The sequence below is a fragment of the Phyllostomus discolor genome, chromosome 12 (assembly GCF_004126475.2).
Source record: "Phyllostomus discolor isolate MPI-MPIP mPhyDis1 chromosome 12, mPhyDis1.pri.v3, whole genome shotgun sequence".
Taxonomy (NCBI): Eukaryota; Metazoa; Chordata; class Mammalia; order Chiroptera; family Phyllostomidae; genus Phyllostomus; species Phyllostomus discolor.
In genome coordinates this window covers 7,255,164-7,272,272 of record NC_040914.2, presented here as the reverse complement: position 1 = coordinate 7,272,272, position 17,109 = coordinate 7,255,164, and the positions used below count along the sequence as shown (strand labels likewise).

The 17,109-nt window shown below is 50.5% G+C and overlaps 1 protein-coding gene across 4 annotated transcripts in view; it reads left to right on the top strand.

The window, feature by feature from the left end:
- The window catches only part of AKT2 (AKT serine/threonine kinase 2), a 49,469-nt gene that overhangs the window by 14,927 nt on the left and 17,433 nt on the right, over positions 1–17,109 (top strand). The window contains exons 1-4 of one of the 4 annotated variants that reach the window (XM_036011909.1): positions 454–592; positions 3,780–3,909; positions 11,871–11,999; positions 13,634–13,745. In XM_036011909.1, the coding sequence (XP_035867802.1) occupies positions 3,864–3,909; positions 11,871–11,999; positions 13,634–13,745 (287 nt within the window). In that variant the 5' untranslated portion in view covers positions 454–592; positions 3,780–3,863. Of the gene's footprint in view, positions 1–453; positions 593–2,694; positions 3,063–3,779; positions 3,910–11,870; positions 12,000–13,633; positions 13,746–17,109 lie in introns of those variants that run through there. The other 3 variants (XM_028529501.2, XM_028529500.2, XM_028529499.2) reach the window with 3 other exon arrangements.

The window sequence follows — 17,109 nt, the reverse complement described above, 5'->3', positions numbered from 1 at the left end:
TAATTTGCATGTCCCTGTAACTAATGAGATTGTGTGTGGTCCTTGGTTGTCCTCTCCTGTGAGGTGCCCTTCTTTTCACCTTGCTTCCCACATGGCTCACCTCCAGCTGACAGCTGCAACTCCAGCCTAGGCCCTCAGCAGATTCAGGTCTGGACACCCTAGGGAGCAGCAGTGAGTGGGGGAGTGGGAGCGGGGCCATGCAGTGCTCCCCGCTGTGGGACGTGCTGCCTCAGGCATTTCCCGGGGCAGGCCCCTGTGCACGGACACCTGACCTCCAGAGGCCAAGTCTCCGTCCTCTTGCTTAGGCGTCCTCTATCGGTAGCTCCCCAGGGAACAGGCCATCCTCTTGGCTGAGGTGCCTGGTATTTCATCACCGCAGGACTGCGTCACAAACACCTCAGCTGAGGCACCACCCTCAGTGGGAGGACAGGGCAGGATCCAGCCAGGACATAGGGGATCTTCCATTTCCTCCCCCTGCCCTTGCCCAAGCTCCTGCTGGCCTCTTAATCACTGAAATGAGAATGTAAAAAGTGACTCTGGTGTGCAGAGCAGCGGCCAGCACCTCCACCACTGCTTACCTGGGGGACCCAAGGTAATCGTCTCTCCCTCTCTGTGCCTCTGCCCTGCCCTAGGCGTGGTCCCCCCACCCCCTCTGGTGGGGCGGTGTAGAGCATTTAAGAGAGGCTCCATGGGGACGCTGCCACCCTGCTCAAGGCCACCCGACTGGCAGAGGCTCCTGGACTCTGTGACCCTGGCCATGCTTGGTGCCTGCTTTCACTTCTCTCTTTCAGATCATGGCAGCCATGGTTTGGGCATTTTGAGGGGCCAGGCTGCAGGCTGAACCTCTGCACACAGTGGGTGCTTTAGTGCCTTTGAATCATGGAGATTCCTCGAGGTGAAGTCACTGGGCTGGGAGGGGAGGGAGTGGAGAGCTGAGATGGGTATCAGGCCCCGTTCTTTCCTTTCACATCCACCCTTCCTTTGGACTCCGGGTCCATCCCGGCCCTTTGGGAACTATTCCAAACTGAGCTCCTAACCTGGGGAAGTGCAGTGTCGGCCCCTGTGTTGGGGAGGAATTCCCTAAGTCCTTACCACAGCTGCCAGACCCTAAATGTTTTGCCACCCACCTCTCCTGGCTTCTGACTCTGTAGCCATGTGGGCCATGTGGTAGTTTCCCATGCTTACCAAGCCCCTTCCTTCATCAGAGGTTTTGCACTTGCTTTTCCCCTACCTGAAATTCTTTTCCCTGCACATCGGGACTCATGCCCTGTTCACAGTGCCACACAGCATGTGGCTAACAGCTCCATTCCCTGCCATCCTTTCCCCCAGCTTTATTTTTCTCAGTGCCTCTTCACCATGTGCCATTGCTGTGTGTTTATTGGTACCGTGCCTGCTGCTCCCACTGGAATGTGAGCTTCATGAAGGCAGGGGCTGTGTCTTAGTGATGCTGTGTCTCTGGCACCCAGGATAGTATCTGGAGCTTAGGGCACACTAAAAAAAAAAACAAAAACAAAGCAAAACAAAAAACTGGGGGCATGATTAGACTTTGGGAGTGTTTGTGAGGCTGTGTCTGCTCCTGGCCTGGGGCTCTGCTGGGGAGACTTGGATAATTCATTGTGTACTCAGCAGATACCCGGGTGTGCTGGTTCACTGTGTGAGTATTTGTAGGTATGGGGAGAATTGTTTGAGGAGTGCACCAAGAGCACCCAGTGAGGCCTCTGAGGTCAGGAAAGCTCTCTGGAGGAGAAATTGGTTCAGCTGAGACCTCAAGAAGGAGGAATAACTCACAAAAGTAAGGGCCTAAGTGATAGAAGCGGGCAGGGTGAGGGTGGGGGAAAGAGAAATGGGGGAAGTAGTACCAGGTATAATCATTGTCATAGTCGTTAGCCTTTACTGAGGGCTTTCCAGGTGCTCCTTGGCTCGCAGGGAGGGACAGGGCTAGATTTAAATGGAGTGTAGGGGTTAAGTGCAGAGGCTGGGGACCCAGGGAGAAGGCTGTGGTGGTAGGGGAATGAAGGGGAGGGGAGAGGAGGTGGGGTTCGGTGAGAGAGGCAGTCAGGAAGCTGAGTGGCTGAGCAGTGGGAACCACCCTGGTCAGCAGGGGTGGGAGGCAGTGGAGTACAGGCCAGCAGAGGCCAAGTCCTGAGGGGCCTTGAATCCCAAGCCTTGGAGCTTGCTTCTTTGCCGAGGCCAGTGGGAAGCCATGGAAGGATTTTGAATAGGGGAAGGACAGGGTTAGGTTCGAGGGTCCCCATAGCTGCTGAATGGGGGACAGATTGGAGGGGAGGAGTCCAGGAAGGAGGTGGGGCAGGACTCTCCCGGGAGATGCCAGCCCTGGACCTGAGCCAGGCTTAGGGAGGGCCGGATCTCCGGAGAGACTGGGCACATTAGCAGTTGCAGCACAGACTGGTGGGATATTCAGGATTGAGTGTCTGGCAGTCCCGGCTATTGGGCTTATGGCGTGAGTCCTTTGGGGTGCCTGTCATGCCTGCTGGGGAGGGGAACCCTGTTGCTGCTTCTGGCCCTGCCTTTGCAGCTTGGAGTTCAGAATGTGATTTCTTATCCGCTGTTTACTTCTCCGTCACTGTTCATCTTGTCTTTCCCCCGCTTCCTCCCACTTACCTCCTTCCCTGTGCCTGGTCGGCAGCCTGCCACAGTCACATGCCAGGCCGTAGTGTGTCCAGCCCACCAGCTCCCCTGGGGCACGAGAGAAAGCTGATGCCCAGGGTGTCCCTACAGCCAGTTGCCACTTCTCTGGGAGCCACAGTAGCTCCTGACCTGCTGTCCGCAAATAACCCCAGGCCAGGAAAGGCAAAAGGCGCTTGGGCTCCGTGGCTTCTGTCCAGGCTCCAGGTAGGGGCCCAGCTGGTGGCTGCCTCCCGCCCTTCTCCCCTCCACCCGCCCGCCTGGGAACCTGAGACAGGAGCAGCAGCCTCGGCGTCTGTCAGTCTATCAGCTGCTGGTCCCTGAGGACAGAAGCAGAGGTCTCGGGGAAGGGACCAGGGCCTTGATCGAGACCCCAGGACTGGCTCCTGGGTACCAGACAAGTGTGTGTCTACACCGTAGGTTGCTTTCCTGTTCAAGATCTGGAGTGCCTGCGACATGTCTTTTCTTGGTCATTTGGTGGGGGCAAGGAGGGACCTGAGGCTGAGGGAGTGACATGGGGTGGTGTGTCGCAGGGGAATGGTTTGCTAAAGGTGGTTGTTGGTTTGCTGATGTGGAAAGGAGAGAATGAGTGAGAGAGAGAGAGAGAGAGAGAGAGAGTATGTGTGTGTGTGTGTGTGTGTGTTGGGGGTGGCAGGCAGATGCTGGTGGCTCTGAGCACACCCTCAGGTGCCCAGGGCTGTCTGATTTATCCCAGGTTACTTCAGTGTTGGGCATGGGAGTGACGCTGGAGGTGGGGCTGTGGCTCCCTTGCCCCCTTCCCAGCCTGGAGTGAGGGTGGGTAGGTGGGCTGGCCCTGTTTAGCATGGGTGTCGTGGGTGTCGAGCACAGGGTCAGGCCCACACGTAGGCCTGGGAGCTCTGCTCCCTGTAGAGTAGGGCTCTGAGGGTAGAGTTGTGTTCTTTCCCCCACCCCACATTGGGGTCCCTGGGGATGTAGCCGCATCTTCCCCCCACACTGGGCCCTGGGAGCAGGGCTCTCCCACTCGACCCTGGCTCCACTGTGCTCAGAGCAGACCAAGCAGCCACGGGAGCCTCAGAGCTTGGCTTTCCCAAGGTAAGGGGCTGGGGCCAAATCCCCTTCCAACTCTGATGAGCTCCCCTCTTGTCTTGCAGATTGTGCTCTGTTCACCGTGCCTCCTGCATGTCCTGCTGCCCTGAGCTGTCCCAAGCTAGGTGACAGCGTGTCACGCTGCCACCATGAACGAGGTGTCTGTCATCAAAGAAGGCTGGCTCCACAAGCGTGGTAAGGGACTGCTCATGCTGCTTAGGCTGTGGTATTGCACCCCAGCCCCACTGCCACACCCTTTCTCCTGGCAGCTGATGTTGTGAGAAGCAGAGATGTAGGGCCTTCACAGTCTCCCAGGGCCAGGATCCCAGCCCCTCTGCCTACCCCAGGCCAGTAGCTCCTTAGGATCACATTTCAGGGACCCCTTCAGCAGTAGTCTGGGCAGGGGAGCTGGGGCCCCACCAGGGGCTGGCCGAGTCTCCAGGCCTACCTGAGCACCCTGCGTGAACCCACAGACCAGGCCTCAAGTTCTGCTTCTGAAGTAGTGATTTCATTCATAGCCCCATTTCATAGGTAAAGAAACTAAGGTACAGAGAAAGAGAAGTCATTTAATTGAAATAACAGGCTGAGGCAATATTCAGCATTCATTCAGCAAATGCTCGTTGAGTGTGTGTGGTGTGCCAGGGTGTCCCAGGTTCTGAGGACAGTGATGCCCTCAGGAAGTGTACATTCCATTCGGAAGTGGGGACAAACAATAAACAGATAAGCAGACATGCCTGGTAGGTGGTGATAAGTCTGTTGTGAAGAATAGGAACTTGGAGGGCGAAGGGGCTGGGGGGAGAAGGGGTGGCCGGGGAAGTAGCTCTGAGGAGGTGACAGTGAGCAGAGGCCCGGAGCAGGTAAGGGAGTGAGCCGTACACAGAGCTGGTTAAGGTGACAGCAAGGATGAAGGTGGGAGAGGGGCGGGAGCCCAGAGTGTGTGAGGGCGGGTGGGAGGAGGTCCCACGATGGAGCAGGGATGGAAGGGGCCCTGGCGGGGGCTCCTCAGGTGATTGGAAGCCAGGGAGGTTGTGGGCCATGGTGCGACCTGATCTGGTTGAGCTAGAGGGCAGCCAGGCCAGAGAAGTGAAGTCATTTACAGGGAAGAGAGTGAAGAGAAAGGATCCCTAGACCCCGGCCACCTGTCCCCAGACCCTTCACCAGCTGTGTTGCTCAGTGCTACTGGGAAGAGCATGTGCTGCCGGCTGGCTCATTCGGGCTAGGTGGGTAGAAGGCAGCCCGTCCCGGCTTCCGTGGACCTTCTCAGGGAGGGCGGTGTCAGGCTGCTGATAGCTGCTCCTGTGTACTTTCATTCGTTCAGCAAACATTTATTTTAGAGTGGATTCTTTTTTTTTTTTTAATTGATTTTTAGAGGAAGGAGGGGAGAGAGAGAGAGAGAAACATTGATTTGTTGTTTTACCCATTTATGCATTCATTGGCTGACTCTTGTATGTTCCCTGACTGAGACTCAAACCTGTAACCTTGGCATAGTAAGACAATGCTCGAACCAACTGAGCTACCTGGTCGGGGCTCAGCCAACATTTTTTGAGCATCCCTTGTATTCCAGGCACTGACCTAGGCACTGGGGACATAGCAGTGAACCAAACAGGCACCCCCCATCTTCATGTTGATGTTTACTTTCAATGGGGAGGGCGGGTGGCACCGGAATAGGCATGTGTGTCCGGTGGCGTTAGGTGCCGTGGAGAAAAACCAAGCAATGTGAGAAGGAAGGGCAAGGAGGTTGGCAGGGGTGCTGTCGTAAATGTGGTCAGGGAGGGCCTCGCCGGGAGGGGACCATAAAAATAAAGATCCAAAGGAGGCAAGAGAGTGAGCCCCACGTCTAACTGGGGCAAGAGCATGAAGGTGAAGGGGACAGCCAGCCTGTGAGTCTGGAGAGGGGAGTGATGGGCATGTTTGGAGAGGGCAGGGATGCTTATGGGGCTGGTCCTTTGGGAACAGGGAAGGACCAGCCTGTCCTCTCCCAGCCCACAGGCACAGAGCAGTGATGAGGGACAGAGGCAGTTCCCCAGGGCTAGGCATCCCCCATCAGACTGAGCAGTGAGACCTGTCCCTGTTGCCCTTAAAGAAAGGAGTGTCATTCAAGACACGTCATTCTACCCCCCAGATTGGGCCCTGTGTTTGGGGCTGTTGACGGAGCATTCTGAACCTTGGCAGATGTCAAGGTTCTAATCCTGGCTCTGCCACTTCCTCTTGGTGTGACCATGAGCAAGCATCACCTCTCTGAGCCTTGTTTTTCTATTCGTAGAGCGGGTTAACAAGCCAGGCCTCTGTTGTCTGCTCCTTGAGGGCAGGGATTTGACCTGGCTTGTTTGCTGCAGGCACCCCAGTGCCTAGAAAAGTCATGCTGTAGACGCCCAGTAACTGATTGTTGAACAAATGGTTGGGATTGTGTGTGGTGGTGGTACAAGATGGGGGTTTGGTAGGCAGTGTCTCGGGCTCTTGAGTTCCCCAAGGCCCATGGCTCTTCAGGCTGGGGTGTGGGAGTCCTGGAGGTGGCTGGAGAACTCTGGCAGGTATTGGGGTTTGTCTCTGGTCCAGGGCTGCTGATAGCAGTGCCTGGGTCTCGGCCCCTCTCAGGCCTTCAGTGTCTTCATTTGTGCTACAGGGGGGCCAGATGAGCTGTAGAGATGGCACCTGCCTGGGTTTGCACCATCCACACATGTGTTGTGTCACTCCTGGGCCTCCCAGTGCCTGTTGCTCTGAGCAGCAGCTGGCAGAGGTGGGCCAGGCAAGGTGGGCCCTACTGACTGCAGCTGTTTTGGTACCTGCACTGTCCCACCCCGCTCACTCATGGTGGCTACAATGATAGCAGTCCCAGTTTCTTTGTGCCGGGTCTGTGCCAGGCATGGGCTATGCTATAGGCAAGCCCAATTTTGATGCATTTTCTTTTTTTTTTTAAATCATCACCCAAGGATATATTTATTGATTTGAGAGGGAGGGGGAGAGAGAGAAAAAGAAAGAAAACATCACTGTGAGAGAGAAACATTGAGCAATTGTCTCCTATATGCTCCCCAACCAGGGATCGAACCTGTAACCTAGGCATGTGTCCTGACTGAGGGTCAAACCTACAACCTTTTGGTGTATGGGACGGCGCTCCAACCAACTGAGCTACCTGACCAGGGCTTTTGTTGCATTTTCATAGCCGCCCTATGAGGCAGGCATCTTCCAGACCAGGACACGGAGGCTCAGAGGCTCGGCAGGAAGACTGACTTGCTGGACAGTTCCAGCAGAGAGGCGGCGGTGCTGCATCCTCTGACTCCTGAACCAGTGCTTCCCAGGCCTGGCCCATGTGCTGCCTCTCACCCGGCAAGGTCTGTTCAGGGAGTGGGCAGAGTGAGAGAGAGCACCACTGTTGGAGTGCCTCATGCTATTTGCTGGTCCCCTTCTGGCACAGGCCCCGCCAGGCCCCGCCAGGCCTGGTCCCATCTGCCAGTTTAGAGGCAGACTGCGTGGTAGTCAAGAGTGTGGACAGAGCAAACCAGGTTCCCTCTGAGCTTTCCCGGTCAACAATTGTGAGTCTTGGACAAGTAATGGAACCTTTCTGTGTCTCAGTTTCTTCATCTGAAAATGAGATTGTTGTGAGGAGGTTTTTCCTTTCCTCCCAGGTTTCTTTTGTTTTCTTAGCTTGTTACTGATGCATAAAACACCACAGGTAAGTACTTGGATTACAAGCGTACCCCAAAACTAGTGTGCAGATCAAGAAGTAGAACAAGAGAGTCCCCAAAAGCCCCCCATTCCTCCCAAGTAGTAACTCTCCTAACTTCCAGTAGCATAGCTAAGTTTTTCTGGTTTTGCTCTTTGAAATTGAGGTGAAATTTATACAACACAAAATTAACCATTTTAAAGTGTACAATTCAGTGGCCTTTAGTACATTCAGAGTGTTGTGTAACCACCACCTCTGTCTAGTTCCAAAACATTTTCATCACCCTAGGAGAAAACCCTGTGCTCATTAAGCAGTCAGTCCCCGTTCCCCACTCCTTTTTCCCCTGGCAGCCACCAGTGTGTTTTCTGTCTTGACGGGTTTACTTCTTCTGGACAGTTCCTATAAACGGGCCGTACGATATATGCCTTTTGTGTCTGGCTTCTTTCACTCAGCGTAATGTTTCTGAGGTTCATCCATGTTATAGCATGGATCAGTGCCTCGTTCCTTTTCGTATGCAAATAACATTCCATTGTATGAATATACCACATTTTGTTTATCCTTATGTCTGTCGATGAGCGTTTGAGTTATTTCTATCTTTTGGCTATTGTGAGTAGTGCTGCAGTGAACATTTATGTACAAGTATTTGGTACTTGTTTTCAATTCTTTTGGGTACTTCCCTAGGAGTGGAATTGATGGGTCACATATTCTGTATTTATAGTCTGTATTTTATATAGATTATATAAATTGGGTCATGTTAGATATGTTGTTTTTATTAAAGATTTTTTCCATTTATTTAGAGAGAGCAGAAGGTAGGGAGAAAGAGAGGGAGAGAAGTGTTGATTGGTCACCTCCTGCTCATGCCCAGCCAGGGATCAGGCCCACAAGCCAGGCATGTGCCTCGACTGGGAATCAAACCTGGGAATCAAAGCAGCCTTTTGCTTTGTGGGGTGACGCTCGACCCACTGAGCCATGCTGGTCAGGGCTGGGTCATATATTCTATATTTATAATCTATAGTGTATTCTATATTTAACTTTTAGAGGAAGTGCCAAACTTTTCTATAGGGCTGCACCATTTTACATTTCCACCAGTAATACACGAAGGCTTCAATTTCTCCACATCCTCACCAACAATGTTCTTTTTCTTTCTTTTTTTTTAAATTGCAGCCATCCTAGTGGGTGTGAAGTGGTATCCCATGATTTTGATTTGCATTTCCCTAATGACTAATGATGGTGAGCATCTTTTCATGTGCTTATTGCCCCTTCGTGAGATACATCAGTGGGTTGCCTCTCACATGCCCCCAAACTGGGGACCTGGCCTGCAAGCCAGGTGTGTGCCCTGACTGGGAATTGAATCCATGACCTTTCAGTTCGTGGGCTGGTGCTCAATCTACTGAGCCACACCAGTTAGGGCTATTTTTTTTTTTGATACTTTTCTTTGCACAAAAGTTATTTATTATCCTCACTCAAGGACAATTTTTCATTGCTTTTAGAGAGATTGGAAGGGGGGAAGAGAGAAACATTGATCAGTTGCCTCCTGTACAACCCCTACCTGGGGATCAAACCTTCAACCTAGGTTTCAAACCCTGACTAGGGATTGAACCAACAACCTTTTGGCTTGTGGGACAATGCTCCAACCACCTGAGCCACACTGGCCAGGACTAAAAGTTTTTAATTTAAATGAGTCTACTTCATTCTGTTGCTTATATTTTTTATGTCATATCTAAGAATCCATTGACAAATCCAAGAAGATTTACCCCTGGGTATTCTCTGAGAGTTTTATCGTTTTAGCTCTATCGTTTTATGTAAGTAGATCCTTTTGAATTAATTTTTGTATGCGGTATATGGTGTGAGGTGGGGGTCCAACTCTGGTTTTTGTTTGTTTGTTTGTTTGCGCGTGGATATCCAGTTGTTCCAGCACCATTTGTTAATTTAAAGGGACCAGTCTTTCCCCATTCGATGGTCTTAGCACTTCTGTTGAAAATCAGTTGATCATGGTTTGTTTGTTTGTTCATTTCAACAGTTCTATTCCCTTGGTCCATACGTCAATCCTTATACCACACTGATTCAGTTACTGTAGCTTTGTAGTGAAATCAGGAAGTGTGAGTTGTTTTCCTCTGTTCTTCTTTTTCAATATTGCTTTGGCTGTTTGGGACCCCTTGCTGAGTGAATTTGAATTCCACATATATTTGAGGATTGGTTTTTCCATTTCTAGGAAAAAAAAAAGCTGTTGGAATTTTGATAGGGGATGTGTTGAATCTGTAGATCACTTTGGGGGGTATTGTCATCTTAAAAATATCCAGTCTTCCAGTCTGTGAACACAGGATGTCTTTGTATTATTTAGGTCTTTAATTTGTTTCAGCAATATTTTGTAGTTTTTATTGTATAAATCTTTCACCTACTTATGCTGTTGTAAGCAGAATTCTTTTCTTAATTTGCTTTTTGGATTGTTCACTGCTGGTGTAAAGAAACACAACTAGTTAGCCTGTCCTTTGGCTGAATTTGTTATATTAACTCTAGCAATTATTTTGTGGATTCTTTGTGACTTTCTATATATAGAATCATGTTATCTGCAAATAAAGATAATTCTTTCACGTTGGATGCCTTTATCTTTTTCTCTGACTAAAATGTCCACTTTTACCACTCTTGTCGCATGCTATTTCTGCCTCCATCAAAATGATTGTGTGTCTTTTTTCCTTCATTCTAGTTACGTGTATTATGTTGAATGATTTTCACATACTGAACCACCCTTGCATTCCTGGGATAAAACCCACTTGGTCATGGTGTATAATCCTTTTAATCTGTTGTTGAATTTGGGGTTTTGCTAGTTGTTGACTTAATATATATGGAATCATTTAGTATCTACATTGGAAAGAATTTGGTAAGTTAAAATCTGTAAGATACTTAGGACAGTATGTAGCACAAAGTACCGCTATAGTGCTATCTAATCATCATTAATATCAATTATTGGATAGACCCATAAGAGGAAACAAAGACTCTGAGGAGTGAGGGGACTTTGCTAGTGGCCACACAGCAAATGCAGCTCAGAGCCCACCTGCTGCCCCTTCCCATGTGTGCTGGGCGTGCGCAGGCTTTGGCCCACTCTGCACGGTGAGTTGACGGGAGAGAGCATTTAGGGAGTGCCTGTGGTGTGCTGGGCCAAAACCTGGGTACTTTGCGGTCGTGATTTACATTTTTTAACAGTTTGAGATATAATTTTCATACAATAGAATTCAGCCATTTAAGGTGTACAGTTCAGTGGGTTTTAGTATTGAGTTTTATATCATCAGCACAATCATTTTGAACACATTTCACTCCCATTCTCCCGCCTGCTCTCTTGTCTGCGCTCCTCTTATCCGGACGCCCCTTGTGAGGCGGTGTCATGCCCTGCCGCTCGTGTCTGCAGGTTTGTCCATTCTGGACATTTCACAGAAATGAGGTCATCTAACCTGTGGTTCTTTGACTTGCTGTAAGTTACGGTTCATTCATGTTGTAGTGTGAATCCATACCTTACTTTCTGTCATCAAATAGCATCCTATTGTGTGGTGTGCCATGTCTTTTTTATCTGTCCACTAGCTGATGGACTTCTGGGTTGTTTTTACTTCTTACTATTATGAATAATGTTGCTAGAGACATTTATGTATAAGTGATAAGTTTTATCATCTCTTTTTTTTATTTTTTGAGAACTTAAATAGCATTTTATTTCTTCTAAAATTTTTATTCTATTGACATCTAATTGACAAAGAATATCCTGTTAGTTTCAGGTACACATGTGATTTGATATTTATATGCATTATGGGATGATCCCCATGATAAGTCTAGTTAACCATCTGTCACCTCACAAAGTGTCTGCAGTGCTACCAACTGCGTTTCCTGTGCTACACCGCACATCCCCACGACTTACTCATTTTGCACCTGGAAGTCTGTACCTCTTAATTTCCTTCAGTATTTTGTAACTCATCTCATTTTCTTCAGCAGCCCTATGAGGAGTGGGTGCTCGTAAATGTGTGTGTTGTGTGCATGTGTGCACAGGACGCTCGGATATTCATAGTTAGAACAAATAGAGGGGTCAAGGGACACTTGGAGGGCACAGCAGCATTTCTACCCGGCTGGCACAGTGTTTTGACACTTGATCCACCTGCACGGCTGCACTGGTGAATACCAGCCCCAGGGATTTGGCCTTACAGGGCCACAGGGCATGTGTGTTTGGAAGCCTGGGCCTCTCTCTTGGGACTGGGCCACGTGCTGGCAAGGATGGCTTGCTGCTGGCCACACGCTGAGGCAGCTGGTGCCCTGGGACACTGCAGCAGGCGCCTTCCTGCCACGCATGACCTCTGAATCACTGGGCCCAGCCTGGCGCCAGCCTTTGTCAACAGGGGCTGCCTCGAGGGTTTCTCTCGGAGAGGCACTCTCCTACCCACCCAGGTGCCCTGTGTGAGGGGCTGTTAACACGAGGCTGTCTGCCCTGACCTCTCTCTCTCCCTCTGCCTTGGTTCAGGTGAATACATCAAGACCTGGAGGCCCCGGTACTTCCTGCTGAAGAGTGATGGCTCCTTCATTGGCTATAAGGAGCGTCCCGAAGCACCTGACCAGACCCTGCCCCCCCTGAACAACTTCTCTGTTGCAGGTACTTTTGGGGTGGGTGGGCCCGAGTCTGGGTATTCAGAGAATGACTGGTGGGCCATGGGGGCACAATGGCTATTCTTGGGCTGTAGGCCTGGCCAGGGCCCGTTTTCCCTGTTTCCTACCCTCCCTTGCTCCACCTGCCCATCAGCTGGGTGAGGTAAAGCGGGGAGCAGGGAGAAGCCAGGCGTTTCCCAGAGCCCGGCCCCAGGCAGTGCTGCCTCTGTGGTCCTGCTGCTGCTGGCCAGGCCCTGGGGTTCCAGCTGGTGTCAGGTGCCTCTGTGCTCTGTCAACAGCCTGCTTCTCTGTCCCTCTAAACTAGAGGCAGCCGTGGCCTCCCGCTCAGCTGACTGCAGGGCTAACCTCACATCCTCCATCTCCTCCATGGTATCTGAGTGTTGCCCTCCAGCTGGACCCTGGCTGTGAGAGCTTGGCAGACCCAGAGCCCTTGCCTGGATCTTGCAGAACTACAGTTTTGCCACCAACCCTCTGCCCCCTGCTTCCTCCTTCCATGCTGACCTGATTGGTCACCAATCCTCAGTGTCCCACCTCCATCCCACCACCACTTCTTAGCCCAGACCACCATTCTCTCCTACCTAGCTCCCTGTTCCAGCTTCTTGCCCAGTCTCACCCCTACCCGCTTTCTCTGGAACCCAGCCCTGGTCCCCTCTCTGTCCTGCTCAAAGCCTGTCCTGGTTGCTTTCACTGTGTGACTCTGACATGGTTGTTCCCAGTCCTGGCTTCTTGCCTGAACTGCCAGCCTGTCTTGAGAAGCTTCCTCCACATTTCTCCCTGGGTGTCCTCTAGGTCCCTCATGCTCACCATGTCCAAACTGGCCATCTAGTTTCTCCTTTTGTCCCCCAACCTCCTACTCCCTGTCTCCATTTTGGGGAGCTCCCTACTGCCCCCTAGTTCTCAGGCTACAGGCCTCAGCCTCAGCCTCTTCCTAGGTGCCTCTCTGTGCTTCCCTTCTGGCCTATCTGCCTGCCTTCCCATCCCCGTGGCTCCTGTCTGGTGTAGCCCCCAGTGCTCCCAGTGCCCAATCTCTCATCCTTTGCACAGCAGCCAGAGGGATCTCTCAATCTACCTATACGCTTTCTCTATTTAAGCCTTCCACAGCTTCCTTCTGCCCTCAGGACAAAATCCACATTCCTCACCGTGCCCCTGAGCCCTGCAGGCAGGCCCCTGCCCACTTCTGCAGCCTGTCTCACTTTCCCACTCTTTATGCCTGAATTTGCCATTTGCCCGGCCCCAGGCAGGGTAAATGAATTTGCCATTTCCTGGAGTGGTGGGCCCTTTGGCACCCCTAGGCTCTGTGTACGACGCACCCTTCTGTCTGACTGGCCATACTCCCTCTTCCTTCAGGGTTCATGTGGAGATGTTCCTGCCCCTGGTTCCCCCTATCACAGTCCTGACCACTGAGCCGTCATTGTCTAGTGGTTTCTCCCCCATCCATCCACATGCACCGGATCTTGAGCCCCATTGGGGCAAGTCCAGGGCTATCTGCAGTATGCCACTCAAGTGTCCCCAGTGCCATCTGGCATGGGGCCAACACAGGCAGTGGCTTGGGGACTATGGTCTCCAGGTCGGTAGGGCTGTCCCCTTACCCTCCTGTTCCTCTTCTTCCTCTGCCTATAGAATGCCAGCTGATGAAGACTGAGAGACCACGGCCCAACACGTTTGTCATACGCTGCCTGCAGTGGACCACAGTCATCGAGAGGACCTTCCACGTGGACTCTCCAGATGAGAGGCGAGTCTGAGCCTTTGTGTGGTGCCCTTTGAGTGTGGCCAGACCTAGTGAGGGGACGTGGTGTAGGTGGACAAGTTACCCTGGGTCCCCACTTAGCAGTTTTCTGTTCCAGCCCTTCTGGTGTGGGGGTCTCCCCAGCTGGAGCTGGGAGGAGCAGGGGTTCTCAGCCTGCGGACCACCCGTAGTCTGAGTACTAGAAGGAGCACTGGAATCACAGGCAGAGCTTGTTAACGAGACGGAGCTTGGGGCCATGTCAGGGCCTCTGGTTATCTGGAGGTCTGTGGAGGGTCAGGAGGCTGCAGTGTTAATGAGCATCTCCACTGACTGAGGGAGGCCATCCAGAGACTTGACGTTAAAAAGATCAGTGTAATAATCAGAAGAGATGATACAGGTTTTCCTAGTTCAGAAATCAAACAGTATAAGGAAGGTGTCTGGTGAAAGTTTCCCTCCTCCTTCTGCCCCACCCCCAGCCCCAAGTTAACTGGTCTTCTGTGTCTTCCAAGAGCTTCGTCCAGCGGGGATAGGCTCAGTCGGAAAGAGCCTTGCACACCCTACTCCCTTTGTTTTCCTTCTTACACTAAAGGTAGTGCTGCACACAAACTGTTCTGAGCTTGCTTTTTTACTTAACTCATCATGGAGAATCTTTTTGCTTCTGTCATAGTAAGCTGCTGCCGCTGCCGCATTTTTGTGGTACACAGCTGCATGTGTATTCCCAGGTTTGTAGAGCAGTTCTTTAGGGATGGTGACTGGGGTTGTTTGCAGCCTTGGCTCATTCCGAGCAGTGCCACAGTGTGTGCAGTACCTGCACCTGTCTTGTCAACGTGTATGCAGGTGTGTCTATAAGAAGAGGTGTTGGGTGGAGGCCTGCTGGGTCACAGGGAATGTGTATTCACAATGGTGACAAGTGTGTCTGTCAGGCCATGCCGAAGCGTGTCCACACAGCTTCGTGTTTGCAGACGTTTGGGTTTTTACCAGTTCGATTGGTGGGAAGTGGCACGCCAGGGCGGTTTTCGATGGCCTTTCCTCTGTGGGTGAGTTTGAGTTACTCTCATGTGCTCAAGGGCCATGCGAATTTCTCTTGTGGTCGTCTGTTCGTGTCCTTTGCCTATTTTTCTGTTGGGTAGTCCTTTTCTTACTTATTTTTGAAAGCTCTTTATATATTAGGAAGCTTAGCACTTTGTAATGAATGGCAAATATTTTTCCTCACTTTGTCCCTTTTCTTTGAAAAATAGTCTTTTAGTTTTTCTGTGGGATGAGAATTCAACTAACCCTCTGGGGAACCCCAAAACAGTGCCATCCAAGAAAATGTTCTGCCATGATAGAAGTGTTCTGTACTTGCAGTGCCCAAGAAACTGCCTGTTGAGCATTTGAAGTGTGGTTAGTGTAACTAGGGGGTGGAATTCTTTTATTTAATTAATTTAAATTTAAATAGCTACATCTGGCTAGTGGCTACCCTCTTGGACAGTGCATTTCTAGAGCATACGCAAAACAACATCACAAGACAAGTTGCCACAATCTGTGGTGTAATTGTTGTTGCATAGCATCCTGAGGTTGAAAATACACTCACCCCAACAAGGGGAACAGAATTACCATCTCGGGCCAGCTGAGGTGTCATGCCACTAAAAGCCAATTGGGACCATTAGGTGCATAGGATCTGGGTGTTGGGCTGAGTTTTGAAGTACAGGTCGGAAGGAGTAGGTGACAGAGATAGGAAAGAGGGACCACCACGTGTAGAGGCCTGCAGGTGAGACAGCTCGGTGTTCCAGGTGTGTTTTGCGTCACCAAAGAATCAAGGCCCAGAGGTTTTGGAAGGGGAGAGGTGGAAAGCCTTGAAGCTGGTGAGCCCAGCCAGGGCCTGGACTCCAGATGGAGATCTCTACGGGGCTTGGCAGGCGGTGAATCAGTTGGGGTTTGTCACAGGGTTTCTGAAAGGTTCAGGGAGATGACAAACAGGAAGCCCTTGACTCAGCAGTAGCTGGCACACAATGTGCGAGCCTGGAAAAGGACCTGTGTGGAGCTGGCAAAGTGTTTCTTAAGCAAGAAACCCCCTCTGATTTCCACCATAGCAAGATGCCATGCCCTTCAGCGTGGGGAGGAGTCCCTTTCTGAAGACTGGGGTCCCCTGGTCAGGTACTGGCGTCCCCTAAGAATAAGGACTTTCTCCTGTAGATTCATGGTACTGTTATCATGGTTGAGGTCATTCTTTATAAAGTATATTTGGGGATAGCCTCCCCATAGCTGTGCCTTGAATTTCCCCAGTTGTTCTCAAAATGGTGTTGTACAAATTAGCAGTTATTTAAGGTACATGTTGTCTGTTTGGCCTATTTCAGTCTACATCAGCCCTTTGTCTTGTCGCCCCCCTCCCCCTAGCTTCCACCCTGTGACTGATTTTTTGGGGAGGGTGGATTAGCCAGGCTGGTGTCTTGTAGAATGTTCCACACTATCTACGTGTCATATTACTGCCTTTTGGGTCTTTTTACTTTGGTCTTCTGCCCCAGTATTTCCTGTAAACCAGGAATTAGTCTGGAGCAGGGTTAGCAAACTATAGCCCAGCCTCCTGTTTTGTAAATAAAGTTTTATTGGACCATGCCCATGCCCATGGCTGCTCTTTTCCTACTGGGGCAGAGTTGAGTAGTTGTGATAAGAGACCATGTGGCTGGCAAAACCTAAAATATTTTACTGTTTGGAGATAGAAGTTTGTAGATTGCTGGTCTTGGCAGGTATAGTTAATAGTGTATTACGTTAGTGTGGTTTTTTTTCTTTAAGTATGTTTTATTGGTTATGCTGTTACAGTTGTCCCAATTATTCCCCCTTTGCCCCTGTCTGCCCGTACCCACCTTCCCTCCAGCATCCCCTTCCCCCCACATTTAGTTCATGTCCAGGGGTCATGCATATAAGTTCTCTGGCTTCTCTATTTCCTCTACTCTTCTTAACCTCCCCCTGTCTATTCTGTACCTACCATTTATGCTTCTTATTCCCTATATCTTTTCCCACATTCCTCCCCTCCATCTCCCAGCTAATAACCCTTCAGATGCTCTTCATACCTATGGTTCTGTTCTTGTTCTGGTTGTTTGCTTAGTTTGTTTTTGTTTTTGTCTTTTAGGTTCAGTTGATAGTTGTGAGTTTGTTGTCATTTTAATGTTCATTGTTTTAATCTTCCTTTTCTTAAGTAAGTCCCTTTAAAATTTCATATAATAAGGGCTTGGTGATGATGAACTCTTTAACTTTACCTTATCTGGGAAGCACTTATCTTCCCTTCCATTCTAAATGATAGCTTTGCTGGAGCGTGTAGTCTAGGTTGTAGGTCCTTGCCTTTCATGACTTGGAATACTTCTTGCCAATCCCTTCTTGCCTTCAAAGTCTC